General features: G+C 52.6%; 1 protein-coding gene across 4 annotated transcripts in view; it reads left to right on the top strand.

Annotated features, from left to right (window-relative positions):
- Cad96Cb (protocadherin Fat 4-like Cad96Ca) overlaps positions 1 to 18,703 on the top strand; it is a 229,257-nt gene that overhangs the window by 144,637 nt on the left and 65,917 nt on the right. For 3 of the 4 annotated variants that reach the window (XM_071668117.1, XM_071668114.1, XM_071668115.1), the window contains exon 2: positions 6,060 to 6,667. In XM_071668117.1, coding sequence (XP_071524218.1) covers positions 6,139 to 6,667 — 529 coding nt within the window. In that variant the 5' untranslated portion in view covers positions 6,060 to 6,138. Of the gene's footprint in view, positions 1 to 5,330; positions 5,464 to 6,059; positions 6,668 to 18,703 lie in introns of those variants that run through there. The other variant, XM_071668116.1, reaches the window with a different exon arrangement.

The following is an 18,703-nucleotide window of genomic DNA, read 5'->3' as shown; positions in this document are numbered from 1 at the left end:
ATGCTTACCCCGCCAGGTCTCCCTAACCGTCACACAACAGGCATTGCATAAACGTTGAAGAAGAAGGCTTGCAAGGCCATGCTGGACCCTCCTGCACCACCTGTCTACCTGCTGAACACACTACTCCTCCCCACCATCTGAACCTTGGTCGACACTTCGCGTAGAAGCTACTGAATTATTCGCGCAACCATCACCTCCTGCCACGCGAGATCCCCTTGTCCCCGGGTAGCATATCGCCATCACAGCCAGATCAATCCCATCCCGATCATCGTAAGCGTCAGTGATAGATTACTACTAACCTCCGCTCTGGTCGTGTGCACTGTTAAGTAAATATTTCTCGAGGTTTTTCGACTCTGTTCATAGTGTGTGTATTTCTCGTTGTCAGTCTGTGGCTCCAATTAAGTCAGTAAAACTTATTATTGATTATTATTATCATTATTATTATTTTATTATTATTATTATTATTATTATTATTATTATTATTATTATTATTATCATTATTATTGTTATCATTATTATTATTATTATTATTATTATTATTATTATTATTATTATTATTATTATTATCATCATCATCATCATCACTATTATTATCATTATTATCATTATTATCATTACTTTATCATTAGTACTATTATCTTTTATGGTCTTTGTTATACTTTGTCGCTGTCTCCCGCGTTAGCGAGGTAGCGCAAGGAAACATACGAAAGAATGGCCCAACCCACCCACATACACATGTATACATATATCATAATAATATGATATATGTATACATGTGTATGTATTATTATTATTAATCTGGTGTAGGGAACGTCGTCATGTGAGGACAGATATGCCTGATGAGGCAGAGGGAGCAGTAGAGCGGGGCTGCCCTTCCTTACCCCGCCTCCAGACCTCAGCTTCCTGTCGACGCCCCTCAGGCCACCTCGCCAGCCTCTTATAATCTGGCGCGGGAGGCAACGAAGACGATGAGGAGAACGTGAGGAACATACGGAGGGAGAGAGAAGACTTGGGGAACATGAGTGGCGACGGAAACTGGGGAGGTGGAGCATACTGTAGTACACTGGAGAAATGCCAAACTGCAGTATCTAACTGGTACATAATTTAGACAAGTGTAAGAAAATGTTTGCCGGTAACTTGAAAGCAACGAAGACACAATACAGACGTTCTCAAGATGTTGACAGTGGCCTAAACATGGAACAGTTGCTTGCCACGGAGACTTAAAAGCCCAGACAGAGATCCACTCATTCACAGATGTGTACAGTGAATAGTTCCTAGCTTAGCTTAGCATAGACTAGCCTAGCAGGTCCAGTAATGAATATTTCTTAGCCTAGCCTAGCTTAGCGGACCCAGTATGCCGGGAGCACTTGACGAAGGCGTCAGAAATACACCAACAAAGCTTCCACACACTTTATGACTTTACACCAGACCTTCACACTCTGCAACACTCGTAATACTTCACTTTACTTTTCCCGTTCAACTTCTTTTTTCTCTCGTAAAGCTTTCTTGAAAAAAAAAAGTGGGGGACACCAACTCCCATTGCATTTTAATCCCCCATACCTTGGTACTGGGGCTGCCGGGTGCCCGCCATACACTCCTTGGCACATTATTTTTTACTTCGTCTTTCATAAGGTCCTCATGAAGCCAGCCGACCCCACGACGTGTCCAACCTGGTCATCAAATAATGTCAGTGATGAAGCTTATGAGGCACAGGTGATCGTCTCCTGCTCACGTCCACAGTGACACACAAAGTGATACGATCAGTCGGATCTTCATTGCACCGGTTGACCATCCTTCGCCAGGCCCCCAGTATAAGCCACAGCTTATTAAGTAGGAGTTACCATCCTTCAGGAGGCCTCAGTATAAGCCAAAGGCCGTCAACAGGAGTTACCATTGCCCTCTCCACATCCAGGGCCGGAGCCTCCCGCGGCACCGCAGGATTCCAGTCATGCTTCACTGCAAATCAAATATAAAAACTTTTAGAGGCGTCCCGGGTGTTGTTTTGCAAGTCACTAGTGTCCTATTCATGTGAGGATCTTTTGGTCCCCAGTCCCCGGACGTAGGCATCCACCCTCGCCCTTACTGCCTCGCATCAAGATGCCCTTGGTCTTAACCACTTGTGCTTCTTCAAACAGTCCAGTCAGAAATTAGTCGAGTTTTAACCCCACAGGAACAGTAAATAAAAACTCATCGTTCAGGAGTTGGTCTTTTGTTATAATGAATGTAAAAAAAACGTTGGGTTATGAGTGACGAGTCAGACGCCGGTGTAAAGAAGTAAAAGTGGCCGGTCGTCAAGTTGTTAAGGAGCAGTGAACGTGTCGCCACCACACCAGTGATCAACATTTTTGCCACTGGAAAGACAAGAAGGTAATGACACCCTACGGGAGCCAATCTTCCTCTCGTGTAAAACAAAAACTCGTAAATGACGGATCGTGAAGTCTTGAGGTCAAACAAAACAAAATATTTGTGATAGCACTGCATGCAGTGGAAGCACATGCGCTGAACGGCCACACAAAAAAGCATAATTTTCAAGCTGTTTACATCATGAATAACCTTAGCAAGGTGACATGTAGACCTTAAGTGTATGCCATAAAGCGGGTGATTATCTTGCAACGTAGGGGGAGGGAAAGGTAGGATTGGGGCGTCGTGCTTGTGATATTTATATTAGTTACGATGTAAAAAGAATGAGGACGGCAAGAGAGGGAATGTGTGGTAAAGGAGGTTCGTGTTCATGGAAATATGTGTTCAGCTTCACCTTGCTGAATAATCAACAGACAGACAGGTTAGGCGTTGGGGTCGTCAACCTTGTGTATACTTGGAGGCGACTCCCAGCAACATTCTAGTAAGCTTTAAAGAACCTTCATGTTCCCTGTCTGATCCTCCTGAGGCGTCTCCATCATCTGGGAGAAGCTGGAAGATGAAGTGAGGGTGTGGCTCCTTCCCACTTCCTGGGGTGTGTGTTGGACGCACCCACGCGGAGCCACTGAGTTGCACCTCGCTCTTTTCTTATTAAAATTTTGTCTGCGGTTGTAAAGAATAACAAGAAATATCATGTAGCATACTGTACTTATAAGCCATAATTTTTTCCCCGTTCAGTTGCAGCTTTTAAGAACTGGAATTTTAATGAATGGGAATTAAATAATTACTATAATGCAGTGTGGCAAGTGTGGAGCCATCTGGCGTCCCGTGGATGACACGCGGCCAATTAACATTAAGCTTATTCATCGTACGCCTCTTTGGTGTTCCCCCCATGGACATGTCCCGGGGGGAGGCCATGACTCCTCGCCACTTCCAAGAGAAAAGCCTCAGTGTTTTTTTTCCTGTTCGTTGCCGTCAAAGAATACATCTTCATCCGTTGATTTATAATGTCGATTTTTATCATTAAAAAGTAAAGTCAGCATCGTATTTCAGTTCTCTTTTATGTGGAAAAACCGTATATGTAATTTTGATATATGGAAGAAACTCGATTGTATATCTTATATTATATTTTAAGCAAGATTAAACGCGGCAGCTTGTGCCTCGTCACGTCATGTACTGTCATCGGCATCTGTGTTGCTTATTAATTATCCGGAAAATAAATGTTAACGTTTAATAAACCTTGAGAGCAGTACCGCCTGCCTGGTATTGTTAACCTGATTGATTCATTAATGCTGGCTATTCAGAGAGCAGCGAGGTATTAGTAAGCCTTTAATAACTGGGTCGATTCACTTAGTATCGGAAACCCGAGAGAAAACTTTGTGAAACATTAATTAAGCGTCACGTACTAGCACACATTCTGCGTGTATTGAAGAGCCCTGGCCGGAAAGTTTCATATAATTATCAGTGACACGGCCACTTCGGGATAATTAAAGGTAATTTGGCCAGCCCTAAAGCGAAGCAGGCGACGTTTCTGGCCGTTAGAGCAGTCAAGTGTGAGGGTGAACTTAGCGGACCCTTGTGTCGTGATCACGGGAGGTTTAAAAAGAGGAGCCGTGTGTTAGGTCATCCGCTCTCTCTCTCTCTCTCTCTCTCTCTCTCTCTCTCTCTCTGTATATATATATATATATATATATATATATATATATATATATATATATATATATATATATATATATATATTCTTTCTTTTAAACTATTCGCCATTTCCCGCGTTAGCGAAGTAGCGTTAAGAACAGAGGACTGGGCCTTTTTTGGAATATCCTCACCTGGCCCCCTCTGTTCCTTCTTTTGGAAAATTAAAAAAAAAAAAACGAGAGGGGAGGATTTCCAGCCCCCCGCTCCCTCCCCTTTTAGTCGCCTTCTACGACACGCAGGGAATACGTGGGAAGTATTCTTAATCCCCTATCCCCAGGGATAATATATATATATATATATATATATATATATATATATATATATATATATATATATATATATATATATATATTTTTTTTTTTTTTTTTTTCAAAGTAGTTGGCAACGCTCAACCAGAATGCCTGTTTGTGTTGACATCAAGCATCTCGCATTTGTGTACCTGGTGACTCACAGTAAACATTCGTGGTCCAAGGGCTTGACCCCACTGTTGCCTTATGACAGCAGCGCACGTGGACGTTCCTGGTGACTCAGCAGCTCGTGCACGTGTTCTTGGTGACTGAGTCGTCTCTTGCTAGTACCTGCTGATTGGCAGGTTGTTCACAACTTGTACACGCGTGTGTTTCGTGACAGCGAAACTGTATCGAGCCCCGGGATATCATCGTGGTTAATTCCTCTAAACGAAACTGTATCGAACCTGGGGATACACTAATTGTGGATTATTTTCATCAATAGAGCTGTATCGAACCTCCCGCTTTCGTGCTTTTGTTAATTTTGGTTTATTGATTCCAACGATACATTATCGACCGCCCCGTCCCGTTCATGTTTGTTGTGGTTCATTGCTATTAAAAAGAAAGGTGTATTGAACCCTTGTATACGTTCATTGTGGTTCATTATTCTTAAGGAAGCTGTATCGAGCCATTCGGATATGTTTATTGTGAAACTGTATCGAACCACACGGATACGTTCATTGTGATTCTCTGGTTTTAACGAAGCTATATCGAACCTTCCGGGTTCGCTCATTGGTTCATTACTTGTAACGAAGCTGTATCTGATCATACCTTTAGCACGCTTATCGTAGTTCATTGTTAGTTACAGAATAATTTCATTAATAAAGATATTTCATACAATACAAAACCACTACTAATATAATAGCATTGTTGAATTTGGTGAATATTGGTAAAATGATGTATGCTGCTGATGTGGGGTCGCTCGATAACCTAGTTGTTCACGTGTTTAACTTGTCAGAGGGAGGCGGGACATTGCCTTGGTGAGGTAGTGTTTGTGTACACCCCAGAGACTTCTCCCCGGAAGTTGATCCCCTGAACACGGCGGTACGACCGTGGTGCACGTCGGTGCACGTCAGCACGACCCTTGGGTGGAATGGCCTGGTCTTTGATGTGGTCATCAACGGTTGGTTCAGAAGCCAGGGTTTCATATGGAGAGGTTTCAGCAGTGGGTTTGGAAGGGGTGTTGTGAGTGGCTGCACCATGACCCTGTCAGGGTAGTAGGCCTAGTGATGGTGAGGCCAGCTGCCACTGGGGAGGAAGAAGCCGCCGTCAAACATTTACACCTATTGATTACTTTCTACCTTCGGGGCCGCTTTGGTCGAGCCCTCTGCTTATAGGAGCTGTGGTAGTCGCCCTCCAGGACACATGATAGGTTACTGTTATTATTATTATTATCATTATTATTATTATTATTATTATTATTATTATTATTATTATTATTATTATTATCATTATTATCATCATTATTATTATTATTGTTATTATTATTATTATTATTATTATTATTATTATTATTATTATTATTATCATTAATTATTATTATTATTTTTTTATTATTATCATTATTATTATTATTATTATTATTATTATTATTATTATTATCATTATTATCATCATCATCATATGTATTTAGGAACCTGGGTAATAAAGATGTTCAATAAAAGTTTTATGCCTAATGTGACAGAGTGAGCTAACCCCACACTTGTCTCTTCCCCACAGGGTCAGCATGCCGGCGTGACCTGCCCTCTAGGGCTGGCCCCAGGCCCTCCACACGCCCTCTGCCGCCCGCAGGCCCGCCATGGCCGGCCCAGCAGACATGGGCGAGGCCAGCGTAGGGCGATGGTCGCGTACGGCCATGGGGGGCCAGGGCGCGACGCGTCCTGGGAGGACTGAGTGCGTCGACGGGAGGGAGGAGTGCGTTGGTGGAAGGGCAGAGTGCGTTAGTGGGAGGGCAGAATGTGTTGGTGAGAGGAGGACCAGGCGCCTCGCCCATACTCACGCCCTCAGCTGGGACTCAGGTCATCCTGTGTTAAGAAACAGTACTGGGGAGCAGCCGTGTGTACAGAACATGAGTGATAGCGACTGTGATGAAAGTGAGGCAGCAAGAACTAACGTGACTCATGTTAGGGAGAACATGTCACTTTCGTGGTGGTCGGTGGAGTCACGTCTGTCGCTTGGCTCATCTGGTGTAAATAACTCGTGTCGTACTTATCGTCGTGGGGCGCAGGGCAGGTCGTGTTGGCCAGTGTGGACGACGACCTGGGCACCACTAGGGGCCTACTTACCCCTCCTGCTGCTGCTGCTGGCGTCTGCTGCATCTGCTCAGGGTGAGTACCTCCTCCCGTAGTACATTGTTCGCGGTGTGTTACATGCCGGGACCTGGTGAGTGCATGGCAGAGTATGGTGACAACATGGGAGGGATGAGTACATGACAGAGCCTGGTGAGTGCATGACAGGGGTGAGTATATGGCAGAGCCTGGTGAGTACATGACATATCCTTGTTAGGGCATGACAGGGGTGAGTATATGGCAGAGCCTGGTGAGTACATGACAGGGATGGGTATATGGCAGATCCTGGTGAGTACATGGCAAAGGTAAGTACATGACAGAACCAGATGAGCACTAGGCAGGGGTGAGTACATGGCATTGCCTGACTGTAAGGAAACTTCGATCGTGAGAGAAAGGTGAGTGGATGAGGTATTGGGCGTGAGTGAGCGCCTCCTTCCGGGGATTGTGTGGCCAGGATCCTCGCCGCCCCAGGAAGTCCCTTGCATTGTCTCCCGCACCTCCAGGAAGACGCCTGAAGGGCGCCTCCATCATTTCCCCGCGGATATCCCCGGGAACTGACTGTTTTTCTTGCCTACACTATCATTTTTTTTCTCTCTGTCTTCAACCTGTTTCACGTGAGAGGTGCGGCCACTCTCTCTTATTATAGGGAGGGCGAGGGGGGGGGGTGTAGCAGGTTTGTGTTATGTACTTTCCTGCCCCAGGGCGGCAGAGGACGTGGCCTTCGTCCGCCTAGGTAGCTGGCTGGCCCAGGGCCCCGGGTTCTGCACCACCCCCTGGCACTACGCTACATATGAGCACCACAGCAGGTCCTGTCGTCACCAGGAGCTGCAGTACCTGGCAGGCGTCCTGTACTGTGGCTGACGTCGTACCCTGTGTACTGGCAGGTGGCTGGTCGAGGGGGACATACATAGACTCCGCTACCTACTCCACGATAGGCGCAGACCTGCTCCCTCCCACGGTCCCATCCCTCCACACTCTCACCTAGTCTTACTCTCTTCAACTTCTCATTCTTCTGTCTGAGTTCAGCCGTGTGTTTCCACCTCCCCGGTGACCCTCTTCGACCCTCTCCTTCCTCTGTATTCCTCCTCCTCATCCCGTGGTGGCGTGTTTGGTAATCCCCCTCGAGCAGCTCTTGGCGAGTGATGGCACTCATGCCTGTATCATCATCGTGAAGGATATTCTCACGATCCTGTGGTCTCCCTCCATGGCAGCGCGAGACACACAGGACTCTGACAGAGCCAGTATTCACACCACCTTCAGAGTCCATTACGCTCTTCATATCATAAAACTCCATCAGAGATAAAGGAAGAAATAGAACGAATGCAGAGATTAGCAACAAAACTTAATGCCGTCCTTCATATATAAACTTTATGAGGAAAGACTCGGTGATCTGATGTCGCTTATTTGAAGAACTCCGAGGAACCTGTGAGGAAATGATTATTTTCCGGGTGTTTCCTCCACGTCAGTAAGAGTCACTATGACCAGAAATAACGTCAGAAGAGAAGAGGTGTGATGAAAACGTGGAGGACTGTCGGTACAATTAAATCACCGCTGGACATAGGCTTTAATGATGATGAGTAATCATGTACAAGATTGATATGATGTACACATTGGGATTCATTTCTTTTCTTGAGAGTAGCGACAAAATTGTTGCCTCTCATCCGACGGTAGATCACACAGTGATATCCAGACATCTTCTCCTGCGTGATATTAGTATTACTATTTGTTATTCTCCTGCTGGCTGGTATGCTGGGTGGGGAGGAACCTCCTGCTTCACTACTCTGTGTGTGTTAGTCTATCCTACTGTGATGGGTGGGGAGGAACCTTCTGATTCACTGCCCTGTGTGTGTGTCAGTGTATCCTACAGTGATGGGTGGAGAGGAACCTCCTGCCTCACTACCCTGTGTGTGTGTCACTCTATCCTACAGTGATGGGTAGGGAGGAACCTTCATCTTTCATGTCTCCTTGTCTGTGTATCTGGGATTTTAGGATACTACTGTCCTTCAGCAGGTAACCTCGTCATAGACCATCAGGTCTTCTCCCTAGTCTCTGGGGAGCCGTGGCTACTCTTGTATTACCTCCCCTCGGGCTCAGGCTGTGTGGCTCCCCCTGTACCACATCCCCCAGCTTCAGGGGAGAGTGGCTCCCCGTGCATCACATTCACATCCCCCCAGCCATCCAGCACGACCCCACATCACAGCATGAACCCCGCACCACAGCATGATCCCACACCACAGCATGACCCCTCCCTACTACATCTCCCCCTCTCCTCCCTACGTCATCTCTTCACTCCCCTCCCCTGTAGGACCAGCTCCTCATAACGTCAAGAATCGAGTCATTAAAAAAAACGATAATCGAGCCAGAGGTCGTGGGTGGTTGTGCTCGCTCGCCCACACACTCAGCCGCCCGCCCTGCCTACACCTCAGCCGCCCACACCCACCATCCATCCTCTGACGCCCACCAACCCCCTCCATCCGCTCCGTGAAGCCCCTACCATCTCCCTGGCTGACTGTGGCTTTAAGCTCGGTCCATCTGGGTCGCTGTGGGCGAGCCCCAGGGGCCATGGGTCGCGGTACTTTCATGGCTGGGGCCACGGTAGGCTCACACCAGGGGCCATTGGCCAGCAGCATGAGGGGAGGAGGACGTAAGTATATCCCCCCCCCCCCTGCGTCACCCCAGGCCGGGGGTAATGAGGCAGCATGTTCTGCTGCGCCATGCGGCACACGATGGCACCCGTCGTCTTCCCTCACAGTAAATTGTGATATTATCCTCGAATCATTCCCACCCCCCCCCTCACCCCCCCACCCCCCCGTGACCCTGAAGCTCCTATCCCCCCCTCACACGTAACCCCTCCCCCCCCCCCACCGCCCCTCCCGGGAGAGGAGCCACAATCAGTGTGTTATTAATGAGGATGGGTGGCTCCCCCTCCTCCCACCCCCAGTCTCGGTATCTCCAGCCTTCAATGCCTAACACCCCCCCAACCCCCCCCCACCCCCTCCATAACCCGCTGTCCTGGGGGGCGGGGGGGCGCACCACGACCACTGGGGCTGGTGGAGGTGGGGGGGGCGCACCACGACCACTGGGGCTGGTGGTGGGGGGGCGCACCACGACCACTGGGGCTGCTGGAGGTGGGGGGGGCGCACCACGACCACTGGGGCTGGTGGAGGTGGGGGGGGGCGCACCACGCCCACTGGGGCTGGTGGAGGTGGGGGGGGGGGCGCACCACGACCACTGGGGCTGGTGGTGGGGGGGCGCACCACGACCACTGGGGCTGGTGGAGGTGGGGGGGGCGCACCACGACCACTGGGGCTGGTGGAGGTGGTGGGGGGCGCACCACGACCACTGGGGCTGGTGGTGGAGGTGGGGGGCGCACCACGACCACTGGGGCTGGTGGAGGTGGGGGGGGCGCGCACCACGACCACTGGGGCTGGTGGAGGTGGTGGGGGGCGCACCACGACCACTGGGGCTGGTGGTGGGGGGGCGCACCACGACCACTGGGGCTGGTGGAGGTGGGGGGGGCGCGCACCACGACCACTGGGGCTGGTGGAGGTGGTGGGTGGCGCACCACGACCACTGGGGCTGGTGGAGGTGGGGGGGGCGCACCACGACCACTGGGGCTGGTGGAGGTGGGGGGGGGCGCGCACCACGACCACTGGGGCTGGTGGAGGTGGTGGGGGGCGCACCACGACCACTGGGGCTGGTGGTGGGGGGGCGCACCACGACCACTGGGGCTGGTGGAGGTGGGGGGGGCGCGCACCACGACCACTGGGGCTGGTGGAGGTGGTGGGGGGCGCACCACGACCACTGGGGCTGGTGGTGGAGGTGGGGGGGGGGTGATAGATGGTTGTGTGGGGCAGGACAACAGTATTGTAGCTGCCTCACTCTGACTGTGGTCTGCCGTGGTGAGGTGGAGGCTCCAGGGTGCTTCACTCTGTTCCCCCGGGGTAGGGTGGAGGCTCCAGGGTGCTTCACTCTGTTCCCCCAGGGTGAGGTGGAGAGTCCAGGGTGCTTCACACTGAAGGCCAGGTGAGTCGGCCGGTTTGATTCTGACTCACTTACCTCTGGATACTACCCCCCCTCCCTCCCCTCCCCCCTGGCTCCCCACCTAGTGTCCCACCGGACTCCCACAGTCCAGGTAACCCCCCCACAACCCCACACCCCCAAGTTCCCCAGCAGGAGGGGACCGCCTCCAGACACTGATCACACAGATTGACGATCTGGTTCTCGAGAGCCTGGGCTGGAGGACAGGTGTGCTGGCTGGGTCAGGGGTCTCCATGATAGCACTCGACTCGGTCACTGTTCCCACTGAGTGGTAGTTTGCCTGACCACTGGGAAGTATCAAGTTTGCCTGACCACTGGGAAGTATCAAGTGTTGGTCTGGGCTTGGCTAGCAGGCGGTCGTGAAGGTCATGGTGCACTGACCTTATCTGACCCGGGCAGCGAGGTCGTCCCCGTCAGCAGGTTAAGACTGTGTGTGTGTGTGTGTGTGTGTGTGTGTGTGTGTGTGTGTGTGTGTTCATCAGTGTGTTCTCTCTCTCTCTCTCTCTCTCTCTCTCTCTCTCTCTCTCTCTCTCTCTCTCTCTCTCTCTCTCTCTCTCTCTCTCCTCTTTTTTTGGGATGTGATAATACAGGAGGGAGAGATTCCCTGGGAAGTGATAGTACAGGAGGGAGGGATTCCCGGCCCCCCCTCACCGTCACCTGGTATGAGAGGCAGTACCGACATGAGCAGTTTTCATCTGCCCTACATCAGGGGGTAACGTAGTTAAGACTTGTCTCAGCGAGAACCCGTGCATGGCGCGGGCGCTGCCACGTCCCGCCCCAGGAGACGTAAGCTTCAGTAATGACATTCACAGCGTGAGTCGAGGAATTTGTCTCATCAGATGAGACCTTTGCCCTCACCTGACCAAGTCGCTGCCGGAGCTGCAGCAGGTGGAAGGCCGCCAAGATGTGTCTAAACACAGGTCGAAAGGCACACTTCCTCATCGATTCAAAACCGGGATGACCCAGTTGGCAAAGGGTTCTCATCAATCATTGATGAGTGAGTGGATGGAGGCAGCTCTGTGTGTGTGTGTGTGTGTGTGTGTGTGTGTGTGTGTGTGTGTGTGTGTGTGTGTGATCGCTTTCCTCGTGTGTGATAGTGAGTGTGGTGCGTCTTTTCCTCTCTCGTCCCGTCATGTTCGCATGCTCACCCTCCATTCAGCATACCGCTGCATTTGAGCGTATCGTTGCAGCAGTCAACTTTAATTTGAGATCCCCTGTTAAACCTTGCCTGGTAATTTCCTCTAAGTAATTCAATCCTCTAATTTCACTCCAGTTTCTATTGGCCGACATCGTGTGATTTTGTGAGGAACTTAAGAAAATTGCCTTCCTTGACGTGGGTCTTTTGTCCTGCAGGTCGACTGCATCTTTTACAGTATAACATTGTCTGCTCGCGGATCACGTGAGGGTTTTTGTTGATCCTTTTTATAACGAGCGAAGTTGATGATGGTTCTGTGGTGGAGAGGCTGCTGACCTGGGTCCTGTGGTTACTGCTGTGGTGGAGAGGCTGTGACCTGGGTCCTGTGGTTGGTGCTGTGGGGGAGAGGCTACCAAACTGGGCCCTGTGGTTGGTGCTGTGGTAGAGAGGCCGCCTCCCTCTCCCTGGGTCGTATGGTGTGGTGGAGAAGCTACCCCCCCTCCTGAATCGTCTGCGTGGTGGTGTGGTAGAGAGGCTGTCTTCGTCATCTTGGGGTCTTATGGTGACGGTCGCAGTGTGGCATGTGATCTTTGGCCAGCCTCGGGGCGTGGATGTGTAGTGTGAGGGAGGGGGTCGTGTACTGTGAGGTAGGGAGGGAAGGGTGATGGTTTATGCATGGGGCCCTGCTGGTGGCCCTACCATCCACCCTGGCTAATGTCACCACGTCTGCTGTACTTTCGTCCCTCCTCACATCCTCATGTACTACTTTCTTGTGCCACAGCCTCCTGTACCACAGCCTTCCATGCCACCCTCACGACACACAGTATCAACAATAGTGTGTTGTCAGAGTAAAGTGCCACCTGCAGGATGACCTGTGGCATGGATCAGGTGACCTGGGTTCTGGTCCTCCCTGGTTGCTCCCTAACCCTTGTCTCTCAGTGTATCCACGATGGGTGTTGTGGGGGGTCGGTTGGGGCTGTGGCGGGATTGTATGTGGTTGACCTCGATGCTATTGGTCACCATCGACCCCTGTATTGGTCACCATCGGCCCCTTGTATTGGTCACCATCGACCCCTGTATTGGTCACCATCGGCCCCTTGTATTGGTCACCATCGGCCCCTTGTATTGGTCACCATCGACCCCTGTATTGGTCACCATCGACCCCTGTATTGGTCACCATCGACCCCTGTATTGGTCACCATCGGCCCCTTGTATTGGTCACCATCGGCCCCTTGTATTGGTCACCATCGGCCCCTTGTATTGGTCACCATCGACCCCTGTATATTGGTCACTAGCGACCCCTGTATTGGTCACCATCGGCCCCTTGTATTGGTCACCATCGGCCCCTTGTATTGGTCACCATCGACCCCTGTATATTGGTCACTAGCGACCCCTGTATTGGTCAGACGGTTGGCCGGGAATGTCGTGGTAACTCAACACAGGTGTCGCTGCTCCTTGTCCACTGCCCTCCACGCGGGGGTACGACCAGACAACATTCCGTCCGTCACAATGATAGTAGGAGGAGGAGGTGAGGTTGGGGGGTGGGGGGGAGTTAAGCTCTCCCTGCCTCCACCAGGATGGCGTCATTAAGACCTCGGCTGACGCGCCAGAACCCCATCTTGGAGGAAACACTCCGACGTTACTACCTACACTGACTTTTCGTAGTCGCGGCCTCGTCTGAGGAAGCGTCTCTCTCTCTCTCTCTCTCTCTCTCTCTCTCTCTCTCTCTCTCTCTCTCTCTCTCTCTCTCTCTCTCTCTCTCTCTCTCTCTCTCTCTCTCAGTCCCACACATGGTTGTTGACGTTTGTGCAGGAAGGAACCAGGAGGACGTTGTTGAAGTATTTCCCGGGTCTTGCCTGTATACCGACCAGAACCTGCTGGTGTTGACCACCCTTCCCTCCCTACCTACAGGAGCTAGCGTAGAGAGTCCAGTGGTGTCCCCTCACTCGTCATGTCTTTGTTACAGTCTTGGGTACAGTGGACGGCTGACCGCTAGCGGCCTGTAATCCCACACAGTCCGCCCCGGTCATGAGGTGTACCTGGAGACGTGACGAGAGGCGGGGGAGCAGTGTGGCAGGGTGGGTCTCCTCCCGTCTCTTCCTCAGCGTAACATTTCAGGAACATTCCTCTCCCCCCTCCGCCCTCCCCCGCTGGCCAGGCTGTTGACCCGCGCCTGTTTCTGTGTAATGTCAGTGTCCGTGTTCATCACACGGGTCAGGTCACGGGGTCACTCAGGTGTAAGTTAATTACTGGGAGGTGGTGGTGGGGGGCGCTCACTCACGGACGCCATCCGCCCGGGTCTCTCTCTCTCTCTCTCTCTCTCTCTCTCTCTCTCTCTCTCTCTCTCTCTCTCTCTCTCTCTCTCTCTCTCTCTCTCTCTCTCTGGGAAAGCGTTGCCCTGTATATCATTTCCCCTGGAGAAGGATGGCATGTCATTTGTAGGCCAGGCCAGGCCAGGGTTGGGTCGTGGTAGTGAAGGGTTGACGTCATCATGCTGTACTCAAGGGTTAATGTAATGCTGGAGCCAGAGCGTGGTAGGCTGGGACCAGTGAGAGTCTGTGGTTCCAGAAATCCTTTTCCTCTGTCTTAGATGTAATCCCTCGGGTGGCTGTCCGGCTGCAGAAGAGAACTTTAATCCTCCGAGCACGACGGTTCGATCCTTGGGTTGATGACCTAGTCCTTGACCCGGCCATGGTCGTGCTCAGGGGTTGGACGATCATCCTCAAGAGTCGTGCTGTCATCCTCAAGAGTCGTGCTATAGGGTTGTGCTGTCATCCTCAAGAGTCGTGCTCAAGGGTCATGCTGTCATCCTCAAGAGTCGTGCTTCTCGTGCTGTACGCGTAGTACAGCAGCAGCAGCAGCAGCACAGCAGCAGGCTGGCCCATATTGACCGTGTACGAGGAAGACAAACTTCCCTCCAGCACGGCACACGGTCCCCCACACGTCTTCATTAGCCCGAATTAACTGGACGACCAGCAGGCGCTGACGACGACGACCATCCCCAACCCTCAGCTGCCTTGGTACCAGTGTCGTGCTACCGCTCGTCAGAACGGACAGACGGACGGACGGACGGAGTGGAGGATGGATGTTCTTAATCGAGATTCGTATTTCATATTTAGCCGACCCAGGTCTTGATGGTGGGAGGAGGGGAAGGGTCGTCCTCCTGCAGGTGGTCGTGCGCGACGCGACCTCTCCTGTACACAGCTGAAGATACGTATGTTCCTGTGGGAGACGCTGGTGTAAGTGACATGTGTTCTGTGCTGGCTGGATGTGTGTGCCTCACAGGAACATTCGGGAACAATTTTTGCTAGTGATTGTATTGAACGAAAATTTTCTTAAGTCTTCATAATTGGTGGGTGGAGCTCGGGAGGTCGTTTAAGGCGTGGGAGGAGCACGGTAGTGTAGGAGGGGCCATTAACGAACACTGATGTACGCCTGATATTGTGTCCGGCCTTTATGTAGACAGCGCTTCCTGCCCCGGGGAGGGAAGACGAAGGGGGGACAGTCACCCTTGGGAATATAGGCCACTGTGGGGCGACTGTCCAACCTGGGGGAGGCGACTGACCGCCCCAATGGAAACTGCCCACCCTGGGAATACTGTTCTCCCCTGGGGGAGCCTGTCCGCCCTGGGGATACTGTTCTCCCCTGGGGGAGCCTGTCCGCCCTGGGGATACTGTTCTCCCCTGGAGGAGACAGTTCACTCCGTAGAAGGCTCTCCCTGGAGGAGATTGTTCTCCCTGGTGCAGGTGATTCATTATTGGAATGAAGTCCATCCTGGGGTAGACAGCCCACACCACGGATATGGTCCATCCTGGGGTAGACCGCCCACATCACAGATATGGTCCATCCTGGGGTAGACGGTCCACACCCGAGGGATATGGTCCATCCTGGGGTAGACGGTCCACCCCCTAGGGATATGGTCCATCCTGGGGTAGACGGTCCACCCCCTAGGGATATGGTCCATCCTGGGGTAGACGATGCAGGCACAGACCGGACGACCCAGACGTTACTTGGGTTGGGGGTGATTGCGTGAGTGGGGTGCCACAGGGGTGATGGTCGGGTGAACAGCCAGTCTGGTGGGGGTGGAATCTTCACTGTAAGGAGGAGAGCAGCACGCGCCCTTGCCCTGTCGGCTGTCGGGAATAGCTCCTGGGATGGTCACACACACACACACACACACACACACACACACACACACACACACACACACACACACACACACACACCAGTTGTACCTGGGTGAAGATGGTAAAGTGATGGTCCGTGAGGCAGAGCATCTGTGCGGTCTGCAGAGCAGCTGTGTGGTCTGCAGAGCAGCTGTGTGGTCTGCAGAGCAGCTGTGTGGTCTGCATTGCTCCTTATACAAGATGGCAGGAGCCTGGCGGGGGGTCGGCTGGTGTGGTGGTGGACAAGGTTGTTATGTCTGGGTTGCTGAGGCAGCCACGCCCCGCTCCCTGCTGCCCACACCCCTGCCACTGTCCACATCCCCCACCCCTTCCACTGTTCGCAGCCTATACCCTTGCCACTGTCCACAGCCCACACACCTGCCACTGTCCGCAGCCCACACCCCTGCCACTGTCCACAGCCCACACCCCATCACTGTCCAAAGCCGGCACCCCGTCACTGTTCCCGGATCAGACAGGTGAGGGGGAAGGCTCAGGGTTTAGTGTTGTGACGAAGACGACAGGTTACATGCAAGACATGACAGGTGGGGCAGACGAGGCTCGCCTGTGGTCCTTCGTGAAGTGTTTTGTGCCGTAGAGAAGCAGCAGTTGTAGTAGAGCAGCAGCAGTTGTAGTAGAGCAGCAGCAGTTGTAGTAGAGCAGCAGCAGTTGTAGTACAGGGTGAGAACCTTTCGTCCACCAACCCTCTGCCTACCACTGCCCTCATCTTTACCCACCACACCATCACACTCTGCACCACATCCCACCCGACCAGCTAGGCAGCTTCACCTGGTGTTCAGCCCCTTCTTCCGTTCCTCATCTCGCTTCCCTCATCCTGGCTCTTCCCCCCAGCTGTCTACACCACCTCATCCTTGTACACCATCTCTCTCTTTCTCTCTCTCTCTCTCTCTCTCTCTCTCTCTCTCTCTCTCTCTCTCTCTCTCTCTCTCTCTCTCTCTCTCTCTCTCCCGCCTTCTGCTCCAGTCTGGTGGCCCTTGCGTTACTGTGGCCACTCGTGCTGGGCTGCTCGGCCCCCACCTACCACGGGGCCATACCTCCGTCTCCCAGGAATCGTGTGTTGGGGCGAGGCAGGCGATGCTTTGGCGTGGGGTGGGGTGGGGTGGGGTCGGGTCAAGGTGGTGCAGGAAGGGATCAGATGGCGATGAAGGAGACCACATGATGCAGTGTGAAGCCAGATGGTGCTGCGGAGGTACAGGTGGTGGAGAAAGGTACCAGGTGGTGTTGTAGGGGTTCAGATGACGCTGGGGGAGTGGGGCAGGGCGGGGGGTCAGGCAGCAGCACCTGCACTAGAGAGCTACGCCCCCAGGTGTCCCAAGTTGGATGAAGAATTTGTGCTTGAAGGAGGCGCCGCAGGAGTAGGCGCGACAGGCGACCCCAGTGACACCCCGTGAAGGACGGTCTGGGTTGTGCCGGAGCGGCTGGTCCTCACACAGTCTAGACCAGAAGACTGTCAGCACTTACTGCAGTGGCGGGGCGGGGCGGGGGCACTAACGGCAGGGTGACATCAGCAGCGGGGCGGGGCAGTAGTTCTGGCAGGGTGACGTCAGTGGCGGAGCGGGGCAGTAGTACTGGCAGGTTGACGTCAGGGGCGGGGCGGGACAGTACCGCTGGCAGGTTGACGTCAGGGGCGGGGCGGGGCAGTAGTACTGACAGGGTAACGTCAGGGGCGGGGCGGGGTAGTAGTACTGGCAAAGCGACATCAGCTGCAGGTCGGGGCGGGATAGTAGTACTGGCAGGGTGACGTCAGGGTCGGGGCGGGAAAGTAGGAAGGCCCGCCCACTGACAAGTCCTGACAGACAAAACATTGAGCAACATGAGAGGCTGGAAGCGGCCCGCCCTGCCACCTCCCCTGCCTCCAGTGGCGGGGCTCAGGGCAGGTGGTGGGGTGTACTTGGGGGTACACGGGAGGGACAGACAACAGCGGACCTGATGCTCCATGACGAGGCCATCTCCCACACGACAGTAATACTACAATCCTAGAATCCTGATCTGTATAGACAGAGACGAGATAGTAATGAAGCAGAAGGCTCCTTCCCTCCCCTACTGCGGATGTAGACGGGATAGTGAAGCAGAAGGCTCCTTCCCTCCTCTGCTGTGGATGGAGACTGGATAGTGAAGCAGAAGCACTCGCTCCGGTTCACTAGCCATAATGAAAGTAGCAGTGAAGGAGCACCGTGTAGTACTGACACAATATACTGACCTGGATGTATGGATGAATGGTGAACTGGTCTGATTTCACCCGCTGGATCCCCTGTACGGGAAATCGTATCAAATCTAACCTGGTGAGAAAGTGGTTGTCATTCTTGATCAGGTTTGATGGCAGGTGTTGAGTCAAGGGACACAGGTGTGTGTGTGTGTGTGTGTGTGTGTGTGTGTGTGTGTAGTGCCTGGGTCTTGTGGGGTCCATTCCTCCACCTTCCATTCCCATTCGTACCCACGTCTCTCTATTCCTCGCATCACGTCTGCTCCTTCGTTCAACAACCGTGTGACTCTCTGTCCTCTATTCCCTCTCACACACAACCTGTCCTTCAGGAAGCGGGTCTGCCATTAGCGAACACCGAGTGACGCTGTTACCGTGTGTTTCCCGCCGACCAACCTGACGTGGGCTTCTGTGGCCCTGCTCACTGCTGTTTGGTTTATAAAAATGTGTGTGTCCTGCTGGCATGTGTCCCAGTCTGGTCATGGCTAGTTAGGATGAATCTATGTCCCAGTGTG

This window comes from Panulirus ornatus, chromosome 12, assembly GCF_036320965.1.
Source record: "Panulirus ornatus isolate Po-2019 chromosome 12, ASM3632096v1, whole genome shotgun sequence".
Lineage (NCBI taxonomy): Eukaryota > Metazoa > Arthropoda > Malacostraca > Decapoda > Palinuridae > Panulirus > Panulirus ornatus.
This window is presented reverse-complemented; position numbering and strand designations above follow the sequence as displayed.